The sequence below is a fragment of the Electrophorus electricus genome, chromosome 12, assembly GCF_041902795.1.
Source record: "Electrophorus electricus isolate QZ-2024a chromosome 12, ASM4190279v1, whole genome shotgun sequence".
NCBI lineage: Eukaryota > Metazoa > Chordata > Actinopteri > Gymnotiformes > Gymnotidae > Electrophorus > Electrophorus electricus.
In genome coordinates this window covers 28409841-28425000 of record NC_137508.1, presented here as the reverse complement: position 1 = coordinate 28425000, position 15160 = coordinate 28409841, and the positions used below count along the sequence as shown (strand labels likewise).

At 41.7% G+C, this 15160-nt stretch overlaps 1 protein-coding gene across 3 annotated transcripts in view; it reads left to right on the top strand.

Annotated features, from left to right (window-relative positions):
* The window catches only part of sparcl1 (SPARC-like 1), an 11543-nt gene extending 9379 nt beyond the window's left edge, over positions 1-2164 (top strand). For 2 of the 3 annotated variants that reach the window (XM_027024381.3, XM_027024382.3), the window contains 3 exons: positions 225-373; positions 853-1001; positions 1300-1812. In XM_027024381.3, the coding sequence (XP_026880182.3) occupies positions 225-373; positions 853-1001; positions 1300-1328 (327 nt within the window). In that variant the 3' untranslated portion in view covers positions 1329-1812. Of the gene's footprint in view, positions 1-224; positions 374-852; positions 1002-1299; positions 1813-2045 lie in introns of those variants that run through there. The other variant, XR_014126742.1, reaches the window with a different exon arrangement.
* Positions 2165-15160: the final 12996 nt, after the last annotated feature.

Here is a 15160-nt window from a genome sequence, read left to right as displayed (position 1 = left end):
TTATGCAGTATAATTCAATATATTTTACCCTGCTATATGTTACACATGCAGGAATGTGCTGTTCTTTTGCATGTGTTTGAGGTTTATCCAGTCTGAGAGCTAAAATCATCATAATTTCTAAAAACCCTGAATTAGAGGGGCTTCTGAATTATGCGGAGGGTTGTGCTTGCAGCGTGTCTCATCTTATTTTGTCTCATCTCCTGCACGTGTGGTGGTCTGTACAGGTCCAGAAGCTGCATGACAGTGAGAGACGTCTCCATGTTGGCAGCCATGCCGTCGAGCTGCTTGCTCTAGACTTTGAGAAGAACTACAACCTGTACATTTATCCAGTGCACTGGCAGTTCGCACAGCTCGATCAACATCCCACAGACAGGTGAGGTGCACACAAACTCACAAACTCATTACACAAACTCACCAACTCAATAAATTACAAACTCACTAAATCAATAATTCATAAATTCACAAAATCAATAATTCACAAACTCACTAAATCAATAACTCCCTAACTCAATAACTAACAAACTTACTAACTTGCAAACACAATAACCTATAAACTCACAATCTCACCAGCACTGTTAATCCTAAAGCTAAACACCAGCCAGTTTCTTATAATCAGACATTTGTGTTTTCGGCAACTACATTTTCAGACATAGGACAGCATACACAACATGAAACTGTAACCTGAAAGTGTGTGTTTTGGACCACCAGCTGGTTCAAGGCCTTCACGTTGTGCAGGAGCCTAGACAGAGCAGCCGTACTAAGCTCCAGCGCTCTGCTGTGTGAGAAGAGGCATGCTGTGGCTAGAACCGAGCTGAAGGCCAGTGCTTGTCTAAACATTCCTCTCCTTCCCAGGGTGCTCACACACTTAGAGCTGGCACCCCTCCGTGCCTCTCTCGTTCCCATGGAGCACTGCACTTCTGTCTTTTTCCGCCGCTGCGACACGGACAGAGACAGGCTGCTCTCTCTCAGGGAGTGGTGTCAATGTTTCGGCCTCAAGCACGGTAAGACTGACCGCAGCCCTGACTGCCGTGGGCTTGCCCTGTGTTTTCCTCGACTGCTGGCTCGATTCAACTTTGCCATTACTCTCATAGATGAGTCACACGGTTGTGCAAATACGCATAATCACATCGGTAAAAGAAAAAGAAATGCAGTATGACAGTGTGACACTGCTCATCCAACACCAGATAAACGAATGTCAGAGAACGATAAATAACAGAGTGGTTGTCACAGAGGTTTGCACGCAGTGTCTGCCGAGGGTTTACAGCTTCTCTGTATGTTGACATGTCTCCTCTCCCATAGAGGACATGGAGAGACAACTGCTTTTCTGACCGTGAATCACCTCACCAACACAGTCATAGCACCAACAGACAGAAGGACCAGGACAGGCATGTTGTGCGCACACTGAGACTGGTGTCACATCACAGGTCAACGGGTTCAGGGAACAGTGAGGAGGTACACGGATGGAACCTTACGTTATGCCTACAGCTTCAGATAGAGGACAAGAATGTCTGTGGTGAAGAAAACCTTTGAGAAAAATGATCTATAAATGTAGCTGACATAAGAAACATCCCTAACCCTAACTCTAGCCTAACCTTAACCCTAACCCTAACCCTAAACTAACCCTCACCCAACCTTGGCTGCAGGAAAGAAAGTGATAAGTAGTTAATACATGACTGCATTCTTCATTCTAATACCTAATAACAGAGAGATTGTGTTTCTGTACATTGCAACAGGGGATATGTTTACACAATAGTAGTATGCAGTAAAATTAACTAATTTTGTATGATTTTGAAATGTTAAACATAATAATAAAATGCCTTTGGCACTAAAGTCCCTCGAATGTTGAGTCAAATAAATTGGAAAAGCCAGAAAAAAACACCAACAACAACACCACCACTACCAAATCCAACAGTAAAAGGCTGATATATAGTCATTTTCTGTTTGTAGATGACCCTGTAAAATAGCATGGATATATTGATCTTTTTAAAGTGACACCTGGTGTTTTCATTAACACCTCTAATTAAGGTTCACATTCATTCCTCTAGGTCCCGCAGTCAACAGACACAGTTCACACTCCTCATTGTTCCATCAGAACAGCGAAACAGCACAAGATGGCTCCTTCTGGGTTTTATTTTCTTATTTTCCTTGTCATTAATACCCAGACAGCGATGTAGCTCTCCGAGGCAGGTGTGTGAAGTTTCCATGGCTACGCCGGCTACCTTTCAGCGACCGCCTTGTACTGAGCGAGAACTGGTGCATATTGCTTTTTAAGGAGTGAGGCACTTCAGATTATGAGCGTTATTATGCGCTTTATTGTGAGCATTATTATCAGCGTTATTATGAGTTTTATTATGAGCGTTATTATGAGCGTTATTAGCTTTATTATGAGCGTTATTCGCTGCTTGCTCTGTTTTGACTACGCCGTGTTTACTACACAGTCTTCACCAAACCGTCACGCTCACCTCAGTCTGATTTGCAAGCTAATGAAGTGACGTGTGGATTCAGGTGAGCGAGGGGAACCCAGTGCCAGGTACGGCAGCAGGAACTGAGGACGAGTCTGTGGACGAGTCTGTCATCTTTGACTCACAACAAGATCACATAATCTCACAATAATCTCCCAGCGAGCAAAAACATGCAGCACTCACGAGGACAAATAAAGATCTCGAGATCTTGCTCATGGGTTTCTGTGCTTTTCAGTTCACCAAGTGGCACAAGCACATGCGTCCATAAGTCAGCGGCACCGTCCACGTGCTCCTTTGCCTCTACATCTGCGTTTTCCTGGAGGGCGTGCAGGTAGGCAGACGCGTGTCTGTCGCTCGCGACCTTTCCGCAGTCGCATCCCTTCCCAGGACAGCGAGACGAGACTGAGCGCGTGGTTTGTCCTTCAGCTTTCTCGCCTGTCAGAATACAGACATGTTAAAACTATCTGGGGTGTGTATATGTATAGATGAATACATCTCACCTAGAAAATACCCAGTAGGGTTTGAATCTCCCCTGAGCGCCACTACTCATTGTGATTTGCGTTATCTGTGTGTGCATGAGCCATTTGGACTGTAATAGTGTCAGTGTAGCGTCTGTATTTCACCTTATGGCTTTTACAGTACACTTCACTCCCTCCAAGCGGAAAGATTTGTTCTTCTGAGTCTTTCTTCTATGTATTATAAAGAATTCAGTTTTCTGTTTTTAACATCCTTAACTCTGATTGTGGGTACGAGCCACATAGTGAAACAACTTTTGCATAACAACACGGTGAATCCCCAGATCTGGAAAAAGCACCAAACTCCCGTCGCACTGCTTGTCTGTGTAAGACAATATTCAGTTTACTGGTGAGAATGAGCCCTGCAGCCGTAAGCACAGCCCGGGGACGGAGGCCATCAGGACATTTCAGGCTGCATTACCGTTTTGAGGAAACGCGTGTGTTTTGTACTGGTGAATGAAGCAAAGCAACGCTGAAGGAATTACACTTCAAATGTCGACATTTCATTCAGACTGAGTCCCCACCCTCCTCTGACTCGATTCATTCGGTAAATGTCTGAAATGTTAGTGATTATGCCAAAAAATAAATAAAAAATTAAAAAACGATGCAAATATAATATTTGTAAAATGAATAGCAGTTATTAAGTAGCATTATTAAGTAATAAAATACAAATCTTTAATAATCAGGAATCAGTGATTGTTTTATGTTAGCCTTTGTGTTTTCATGATAATTCTATGAATGTGTTTATTGTTCATATAATCTTGAGTTACAGTCATTGTATTCAGTTGCATTCAGATTATTCCAATTAAGGAAGAATGTTAAGTATGAATGGCATGATATAATAAAAATGTAAACAGGTAATTTGACAAACATACAATAAAGTCGTCTATCTGAGCCCATCCATGCACAATCACGCCACTAGATGGCAGCATTTCATCAGCACCACCCGTGTTGTGGCACGCCTGCACTCTGCACCACAACCCTGCTCAGCTCATCTCTGTATGCGGGAGCCTCGAGCAAAAAGGTCCAATAAATCTGTGGCTCAATAATGCATTCAGGACATAAAACGTGCCCACATAGGCAAACACTGCGAGATCCATCTTCCTCCACTGCTGTATTGATCATAAAGACGGGCTTCTCTCTGAAGGGCAGGAAACAAGCAGAGAAATGAAAAGATCATATATAGAGCTGCAGAAAACAGGACTGTATTTTGCATCTTTTAACGGGAACGCAAAGGAAATTTAGGTCACTTTCCCAGCAGATACACCACCCCACACGGCAGGGTTCGGTGATGTTGCTGCCGTGTAAAATAGAAAAAGATCCCACCGGGAGTAATTGGTTGAGTGAGGGTCTGCAGATGTAGAGGATGTTTGCACTGTGGAAGGTGACTTGGTTGGAATGAGGCACTGACTGTTTGGAGCTGGAGGCTAGCTGTTTGTTAGCACTCCACACCATCTGTTGTTGGTGGAGGTTCTTCTGTTTTAAGTCATTTGTTCCCTTATAGACTTTAGATTATGGCTCATTACGTTCTCAAAGTTTGAGCAGTTTTTACATAGTTTAGCTCAGGCTAAATTAGACTGATTCCATAGGGAATCTCCTTTGAAAATGAATTTTAGTCTGGAGTTAGGCATAAAACGTGTCTGCGAAACTACCTCACCAACCGGAGGCCAACGTTGATAAGGTTCAAAAGAATTTTGAGTTAAATACAAGCATATACTTGAACATAAGCAGAGCCTTGGCGCAAAACATAGGACAGGGCTTGTGTTTACCACAAACAGGACAACAGGACAAGTAAACAGGACAATAGTAAACAAAGTGCAGGTAAATACAACAGAGCAGACCAGGACATGAATTGCAGTACAATAAACACACAGAACATCACGAGGGTACAGCACATATGTCGAGGTATGGGAGTACTGCACAATGAGAAGGTGTGTCCACCTATGAGAATGTCACATCTAGTCACCTGTGAAACGTGTGACGTCTTTTGTGTAAAGGGTTTGTTAAGCATAGCAGATCATCAGTACGCTTTCAGAACACATTTTCTTATCGGCATCTTGTTTCTGGCTTATCAGGTTGTAATTTATGCACTGTGTTTTTGTTGATAATACTCTGCTATATGGCACATTGCAGTGAGATGACTTATCTTTTCAGCGAAGCTCCAGTTTTTTTACATACATATTGTATATAAATCAATTGATATAAGTGATTTAGTTTGCATAAAACAATAACACAGGCTTACAGAATTAAAATTGGATAAATACGATACCATGCTGAAATCTTTATTAGAACATGCAGAGCTTTTGGTACAAGGTGTCTGTAAAAAGACAGCTCAGCAACTTGAAACAGGGCTGAAATGTTTCCAAACCACGCAGAAGGAGTGTTTAAGGGATCTACGTGTAAATGCACTGGAGAGGCATATGAAAGAGCGTGAACAAGGATACGAGTTTGTCTGAGGACTGTGATTGACCTTGTAATGTGTGGTAGTGTGTGTGTGTACGTGGTAAGGTGTGATAGTGTGTGTGTGTGTGTGTGTGTGTGTGATAAGGTGCTGTTGTGTGTGTGTGGTAATGTGTTGTAGTGTGTGTGTGTGTGTATGTGGTAAGGTGTGGTAGTGTGTGTGATAAGGTGCTGTTGTGTGTGTGTGGTAAGGTGTTGTAGTGTGTGTGTGGTAAGGTGCTGTAATCTGAGTGTGTGTGTGGGGGGGATGGGTGGTAAGGTCACTCCCTCACTGCGTGGATTGATTTCACATCCAGGTCGTGACCTTGCAGCTCTTTATGGCTCAGTACGATTCACTGGATTTACTTGAGAAACAATTAGTGAGAGAAAGTGGCTTTGGAAGTCCCTGGGTTATCTGTGTAGTTCCTGGGTCATGTGTGAAGTCCTTGGGTCATGTATGAAGTCCCTGGGTGATGTGTGAAGTCCCTGGGTCATGTGTGAAGTCCCTGGGTCATGTGTGAAGTCCCTGGGTTATCTGTGTAGTTCCTGGGTCATGTGTGAAGTCCCTGGGTGATGTGTGAAGTCCCTGGGTCATGTATGAAGTCCCTGGGTGATGTGTGAAGTCCCTGGGTCATGTGTGAAGTCCCTGGGTCATGTGTGAAGTCCCTGGGTTATCTGTGTAGTTCCTGGGTCATGTGTGAAGTCCCTGGGTGATGTGTGAAGTCCCTGGGTCATGTATGAAGTCCCTGGGTGATGTGTGAAGTCCCTGGGTCATGTCTGATGTCCCTGGGTCATGTGTGAAGCCCCTGGGTCATGCCTGATGTCCTTTGGTCATGTTTGGTGCAGTAATAACATTGCTGGGACCTTCTGCTGACCTCCGTTCCTCTTTGCCTCGACAGTGTGAGTATACTAACCTCTAAAATATGCCACTTTTATTGATCTCTGTTACCATCTTACCTACAGAAGTCATTTTGGAATCCACTCCAGGTTCGAGGCTAGGGTCAGTGGTATGAACATTTCCCCATAATGGAATTAAGATCCCATTTAATTAAACGCAGTTGTATTGAAAGCTATTTATCCAATTACTCCCAGAAACCTTTTCATCTCTACTAATAACACGAAGTCCAGCATCAACATTATAAAAATTCATATAAATTCTTATGTCTTGATGTTTCAGAAACTCAGAGCCAAAAAAATTGAAAAAATTAAATAAGCCAAGCCATTGTACTGGGAGTATTTCAGCATTTTTTAAGGGAATTAGTTCACCAAATGGAAGACTGGAAGCTAAAAGCTTCTAGTGTAATGAAATCTGATTTTCACTGAATGTCATCTCACCAGATTTTGAAAAAATAAATTACAAGTGTGAGAGGGACGCTGTGAGACTTAATATGAAGTCACGTGACAATGAAGCGATAGTAAAAGTGCGACTGGTGGGACCTGAGCCGAGCTCTAACATCCTAGCAACAACCTTTCAGAACTTCTCACACTGGGTCAGATGTGTAGGAATCTATGGGTGCATTACAGTTGCACACGATTTACTGCTACTTACTAGGTTTTGACTATGTAGTATGTAGTGTAGTTAAAAATGTTACATTTGAGTAAAAAAATCCAAGAAGCATAATTAGAACTGGTCAGTTTTTGAGTATGGTTTGAATGGACACTACTGTGTCATAATGCAATGGTGAAGAAGACAACATAGCTGGACGGTTCAGCGATGACAGTTGCAGGTAAGCGAGTGTATAAATGTGAGCACAACTTGGATTTCTTTCTTTACAACAGTAAAATAATTTTTAAAACATAAGAAATGGTTGCTATTTTAGTAAGAAATCTGTTTTAAACGCATGTTACTTTGTTTAAGTTAGCTAGCAGCCTAGCTGTAGTAGTGTTTGGTCTTCGTAGGTAAGATGACTGTGAGATCACGATTGTGACATCACATTGATTTCATCACTCATCAGCTGCTGTCCAAAAACACCTGTGCAGAGGCCAGAGGTTCTCGCTTACAGACCCCAAAGGGACCGATACACTCCAGAGTCTGATGTTCCCCTGCCCTCACAAACTGGATTCAACTTATTTGTTAAGAAATGTAGAAAAGGCAAATACTAAACTCTAAAACACTGGAGACTCCTGGGAGTGAAAACACTTAGGGAAGACAATATCGCTTTGGGCACTCCCATATGATGATCCAAGCACTAAAATGGTAAACAGGATTAAAAAATGGGTAAATTCAGGGATGTAAAAAAATCACCCTACATTTTAAAATATTAAAGTCTTCAAATGAGTATAAGTGAAGTGAACTAAAGTGCACTGAGTTGCGAAGCACATGATCACCCGCTGATGACAAGATGTCAGTCTTTATAAAGGATCAAAAAGAAAGGTTATCTTAGTCTCCTTTTCTTGTCTGTGGTGTGAAGGGTTCCTCTGAGGAAGGCCAGTGGTGCTTGCTCTACCCTCCTCTTTATAAACCCCCTGCTTTTAGGATCAAAGCAACAGGAAGTTTCCTTTGCTGTTATCAGATTATGGGTTGGCAAGGTGTGGTACAGATTATATGTCTCTCTTGTGTATGAGATTTTTCCACTCTCTCTGTGCAATCACAGCATTTATGGTGATAAGGCATCTTAAGATAGATTTTTATCCCCCTTAATCACAGCCTATTGAGATTCGGGCAAGTAAGGACAGCACGTAATTGAAACTGACTACAGAAATGATTTCCTTCTTCTTTCACGTTCTGTTCTTAGATCTTGCTTTGCCTACTCTTCTTGCTGCTGCTGCGGCTGTTGATACTGTGTTAGTTCAGTGGTCCCATTGCCGTGATATTTTACTACAACTTGGGGGAGTATTTCATGATGTCAGATGGGCTAGCTAACTCAGGGAGAAGGCTGTGCAATGGAAGAACTGGTTTTTGGTTTGACTTTTGAGAAATGCTGCTTCATTAAATTCATTTTGATACAGATAAAAACAGCCAACAGTCCCAGTGAAATGTCCGAGAAAATAGAATTAGTAACTACAGGTTTTTCACACGGGTAACAGCCATCACGTCTCACGTCAATGTTCTCCCCACAGGTTGTTGCTCCATATCAGCTGTAGATACTGTATTCAGTAGTCATTGGTTTTCAGATTTTGTCAGCAGCTGAATGCACGACTGTTGATTCAATTCGACATACATATGTTAATTGCATTCCGTTTAGTGAGCCTGATAACTTATGTTGTTCTGGAGAATAAATGATTTTTGTGGAGTTTAGGCTGCGGTTTCTAAGAATTCAATTAGTTTGTTTGATAGCCTGATCTGTTAAGATGGGCTTTTTTGAGACACCGTGACGCCTCTTTTTAGAGAATATATGATTTTAGTGTTGTTTGCGCCTGTGGATGTTGTTAGTCACATAAATGAGCTTTGTGGTCTATTAGTTGGTCTCTGGGCGGCTTGTTTAACCTGCTGTTCGCTGTGTGACTTATTGTGGCTGCGTTTTGTTTTTCAGCGTTTCAGGGGTAAATAAAGTTAACTACCACAGATGCACTTGTGTGCAAAGGCATGTGCATTTATGAGACACAAACTAATTATTTGTACTGTGCCTCAAATCATGCTTTGAAACGACTGCTCGCTATTATAGGAGACCTGGCGAAGGCGGCTGCTCAACATCTCGGGAGCGTGCGATGCAAATCTGACTTCACAACGTGATTGGAAACCAGAAGCGACGTTCGCGCTAATCGGGCGCGAGGAACCTCTACCGAGTCGCTGTTAGCACTGCCTCCGCGCTGTCTCTCGCGCCCTCGCGATCGATGACTGATCTATGCCACGGTGCTGAAATCAATACTAAATGCATTGCAGTGTCTTCGGGGCCGCTGCGTCTGGTTAAAGGCGGGAGGTGGCGTGCGAGTCAACGTGGGAGGGCTTCGTTGATCTAATAGCCGGTTAGCTGCGCCCTCCAGCTACACGAGCAGCGCGCGTGGCGAAGAAGGGCCACCATGCTGTAATGAAATTTGCAGGCATTGGTCACCCTGTGGATAATGAGGAACAGGCCGTCCTCTGTCGAGTCACGGGGGAAACCCGCGCCTTCCCCCTGCCTCCTCATGGGTCTTATTTTATCTCCTTTCCCTTTGGGGCTGTGAACAGGCCCAGGCCTCTGCACTCACTTCTCCACAATGTCTCTCTCCCTCCCTGGCCTCAATGCCTCTGGGCCCTGAAGCAGAGCTGTGTCAGGCTTTTCCTTCAGACAGATTCAGGAAGTGGGACAGACTGTGCCTGCCTGTTCCAGCGCTGTGGCGAGAGGGACTCTAGAATATGTAGCACTCATCACACCACCTTCGGCGGTTTTGTGCTGCCTGCTACCTTTCGCTGTCTCACTCTCAGGTTCCCTCTCACTCTCACACTCTGACTCACTATCTCCCTCTCCCTGTCTCTCTCTCCCTGTCTCACTCTCAGGTTCCCTCTCCCTGTCTCTCTCTCCCTGTCTCACTCTCAGGTTCCCTCTCACTGTCTGTCTTACATTCTCACCCTCCCTCATAACTGGTGTAGCAGGATGAAGTGTGACTCAGATAGTGTCTGTGAGTAAAGCTGCTGAAATGAAGAATGTTCAATTGTTTTAGATTTACATCAATATAAAAGTAAAACATTTGGTGCTGCCATCTGCTCATCAGTTCCTGGTGAATATAGACATACAGATGAATGTGAGGTGTTTCCTGGTGAATATACAGATGTACAGATGAATGTGTTTTTCAGAAGCTGCTGAGATCCATCTTATGGCTTGCACTCCTACCTGGTTTGACATCATTCTGGAACATTGAAACATTGAAACGTTTTTGCAATTAGCGTGCATGTGTGAGAATGAGAAAATGTTCTGGTTATGTTTCGTGTGTATAGTGCATGTATGGTATTATAGTGAGAGTGTGTATGTGTGAGTGTATGATACATCTGTGCTGTGTGTATAGTACATGTGTGGTGTGTGTGTGTCTGTGTCTGGGCTCTTAAGGGGTTGAATTCAAGTTCATCAGTCTACTACACACCAGCATCAAAAAAAAAAAATGTAAAAAAAAATCCAAATTTTAATTATTCATCTGCTGAGATGGAACTGCTGAGGTCTTAACACAGGCTCTATGCTCAGACGTCTGCATAGACCAGGTTCATCTTCAGGCATATTGGCCAGGTAAACAAACTGGTGCTAACACACGCTTACAGGGCACACAATAAATAAGTGAAAACATCCGTATGTTGCAACATGCGGGCTAAATAAGAAACAGAAGTATCTATGTAAACATAAATAATTTATATGTATTGGTGAGTATGGAGCAAATTTATGAACCCTGTGATTCTCCTTTGTAATCAGCAATCTTGCCTCTCCATCTTGTAATTAACCTGTCGCCCCAACATGGGGTTTAAGACACAAATGCATTTACACAGTGTGTTTGGCACAGCTAAGCTGCTCTTCTCACTGGCGTTGGTGCTTGTGGTGTGATCCTTCTCCAGCATCCTCTAGAAGCCTCTAAAAGGCTCCCTACCCTCTCTGTCCTTCCATATTTGTCCAAGATGCAATCAGAAGCAGCTTTTCATCTGAGATTTGTTGACTTGCTCAGACAGCGGTTGACCTGGAAGCCTCTTCTGTGATGTATGGTGCAGGGGCCTCCGCTGGGTTGTCCAGTAGTAGACGGGTTCTACCTTCTCTTCTCCTCCAGAATACTCTGAAGCTCTGCTGTGAAACACACAGTTCCACCAGTTATCTTTAACCACAGCAGCTCACATAGTGTGGGATTTCTAACTGGGGTGGTGTTTTCAGACACAATTGACAGACGAGACTAAATATTGTTGCTTTTTTTTTTGCCCCCACCAAATCCTAATGTTTCACAAACAGCAGTGCTCATATTGAATGAATATGTATGTATGAACATGTATTAATGAATATGTATATAACTTTATAAATGCATGTGTCGTTGCTGCTGTCGCAGGTATTTGACCACTGCTGAGTGTGAGTCACAGCCGGATTAAAGACTCACCTAAAGAACAGGATGTGCATGACTGAAGTAGGCGGACATGCCGTTATAGCTGCTGTATCAGACACATCCACTCTACTTTGCCTCGCTGTATTCTCTAAGGCTTTGCTGAAGTCAACTGAAAACATCCCTGTTGTTTGTTTTGTTATAGTGGGCAAAGGTGCTGAATAATTCTGCTTTTATTGTCTTTTGTCTCAGAAAGTTTTTAGACTGTGACTCATTCACTCATTTACATCCAAATAGGGGATTCATGTATTAGATCTGGACCTGTTAAATTACTGTAATGACCTGCACTGAATGTGGATTCTGGTAATCTGCAAGTAGAAATCAGATTATTGTGCATTTGTGAAGCAGATTACAGATTAAATCTACTCTTAGATGTACAACTACATTTGTCAGTTTGCCCATGGGTTATCAGATTTTAGTCCAGGACTGCTTGCAATATGCACCTTGCAGCCCACTGCAGGCCGAATACACTGATGTTTGATATAATAATAACGCCCCCTTTAGAGTGCCTGTATTCTGAGCGTTTAGGGGATGCTTCGTTATAACCTGCTCTACCCTTATCAACAACACTTCTTCTCAAGCAGCAGATATTGGACCAGGCAGTGAAATCAATACTTTACTCCTCTGAGCGAATCCTATTTCTAATCCAGGTGAGACACCAAGCAGAAGAATCCCAAGACTACTGGAGCCTGTGCTAAGAAGCTTGATGGATCTTAAAGACTAACAACTATAATTACGCAGCGATGCCTGTCCGAAACACAAAGAAATCCACATGATGTGGACTGTTTCTGAACTTTGGGATGAGGGTCCACTTGCTGGAAGGTTGCAAGCACCCACACACACAAACACACACACACACAGAACTATATGACTAATACATCACTGCATATGGGCAGAGCTGCCTGTGGATACTACTGCAAAGGAAAAGGTTTTATTTTGTACATGGAGCTGCTGATTCTGATCCATACTAAACATACTACTGCAACATACAACTTACAAAGTCACTTCAGTGTTTAACTGCATATATCAAAATTATAAACATTATAAACATACAACATACAAAGTCACTTCAGTGTATACCTGCACATATCAACATTATAAACATTATAAACATACTACTACAACATATAACGTCACTTCAGCGTTTACCTGCACATAACGACATTATAAACATTATAAACACACTGCTGCAACATACAACATACATCACTTCAGTGCATACCTGGACATATCAACATTATAAACATACGGCTGCATCATACAACATACAAAGTCACTTCAGTGTTTACCTGCACATATCAACATTATAAATATTATAAACATACTACTGCAACATGAAACATACAAAGTCACTTCAGTGTTTACCTGCACATATCAACATTATAAACATTCTAAACATACTGCTGCATCATACAACGTCACTTCAGTGTTTACCTGCACATATCAACATTATAAACATTACAAACATCCTACTGCAACATACAAAGTCACTTCAGTGTTTAACTGCATATATCAACATTTTAAACATTATAAACATACTAATGCAACATACAACGTCACTTCAGTGTTTACCTGTACATATCAACATTATAAACATTATAAACATACTACTGGAACATACAACATACAATCTCACTTCAGTGTTTACCTGCACATATCAACATTTTAAACATTATAAACATACTGCTGCCACCATATTTACAGCTAACTGGTAAGTGTTATTATGGGCTGGTGGGAGAACAGAGAGGAGCATGGTGAGGATTCCCAGAATGCCATGCGCTTCCCCGTAGTCTTTCTTTAGTTGAGATTTTATATTTTGAGTGTGTTACTTATTGGTGAATTTATGTGTGTGTGTTCAGTGAGTCACATTCCTTTATGGTTAAATTAGCATTTTAGTGTTTTGCTCTCCTTGTGTGTGTCTGACTTTTGGATGTCTTCCCCATTTTTCCCTGTACATCCTGCCTGTTCTGAGTCTTTTTGAAGACTGTGCTGTTGAATAAAGTGTTTTATCCTAGAAGAAAATGGCATTTCTTGGTTTTTCTTTAACTCTGATGGTGGTTTGTTTGTCAAGACCTCTGTAGCTACTGTGCTTGCCTTGGAATTAAAAAGATAAATCAGAAGGACCCTTTTACGTGTTCAGTCAAATACTTGTTTCCATTCTAGCACTTGGGTTCAATTTGTTAGTTACTGCTGAAGGCAGATAAATCAAACTCAGAGCTGTTGTGAAGGTAGAACGAGCAGAATTGATTCATAACATAATCAGTCCAGCAGGAAATTAACTTTAGAAATCTGTTCACTATTTTCGTATGTTTTATGTGCTCTATACGAAATGTACGCTATTTTAATTATAGTTTAATTGCAATGTTTGACATTCTATATAATAATAGTTTCTTGGAAAGCTACCTGGTAAGCTCGCTAGCCTATAAAGCGTCGTCTTTATTCGCTTGCTTGTTCCTAACACTAGCTAGCTGGGGAACTAGCATTAGCTGCTAGGAATGCTATGCTAGGTTAGCTAAAGGATGGCAAGTGAATAGCTTACTAGCAGTCTTACTGGGCACAATGTCTGAGAGGGCAATTTTAATGTCCGATGCTCCATTTTTACTTGGCGTTGAAAAAAAAAAGTCATTTCGTACGTCACACCAGAAATGCCACCGGTGAATGTCATAATACTCCCTCTGAGGAAACCACAGAATTATATAGAAATGCATTTATTAAGCATTTTAAATCGTTCTCTGGTGTCTATAAAAAAGGTATATGGCTTTGGGCGGCGTGGAAACTGCCCAGATGTGTTTTTACACGCCTAATTACAACTTTACATTTTGGCCTTAGAATGAAAGAAGCCGTTTTCTTTTTTTTTTACAACCCTTTTTGGTGAGCTCATGAATAATTGATAAGCTCTGCGCTGACTGGCTCATGTATAACTCATGAGCACAGCGCCGACCGGCTTATAAATAATTAACGAGCAGTGCTCTGACTGGCTGGTTTTACGAGGCACCACAATAACTCATAGCGTGAGCTATTAACTGTGAGAGGCGAACTACCATATATTTTTTTTAGCTTGTATTGGAGGAAATTTCAGTTCTCCAATAAAACTGATTAACAAATTGATTAGATGTCTTGTCAAATAACCATTTCCAGTTCAGTGGTTAGGGCTAACGTTAGCTAGAGAGAGCAAGTGAGTTAGACCTCTAAGCAACCGAAGTAGTTAGTCTTGGTGCAATATAGCTAAATTACAAAATTACATGACAAAAGGGTTCACATGACACCACAGTATATTTCTGTGAATTGAACACATTCAGAAAAATAAAACGTACTTTTGCGTAAATAACCTAAGTTTATACTATTCCAACTATCTTTGCAAGATGCCTAGGTTACTTAAGACTTGCTAGTAGTTATTGTTAGCTAACCTAGCTACTTGATACTGATGTCAACACTAAATTAAGACCATGAATGTTTAGGCACCGAGTTGCATGTTTAAGTAGCTATAGCTTGCTTCTGATTGATAGCGTCTTGTTAATTAACTATGAATTAAAAATAATTGACAAAAGGATTGACCAAGATGCATCTTATATTGTACAACAAATGCTATATGTGCACACAGGCAGGAAAAAACAGCTAGCTAGCAACTAATTAAGCGTATTTATGTTAGGTTAGCTGATCAGATACTTGGCGCTTGCTAGTAACTAACGATAGCTACACTAGCTAACTACATTATTTGGATTTCGACAACACAGGATGGTTCACTTTGAAACTCCTTAT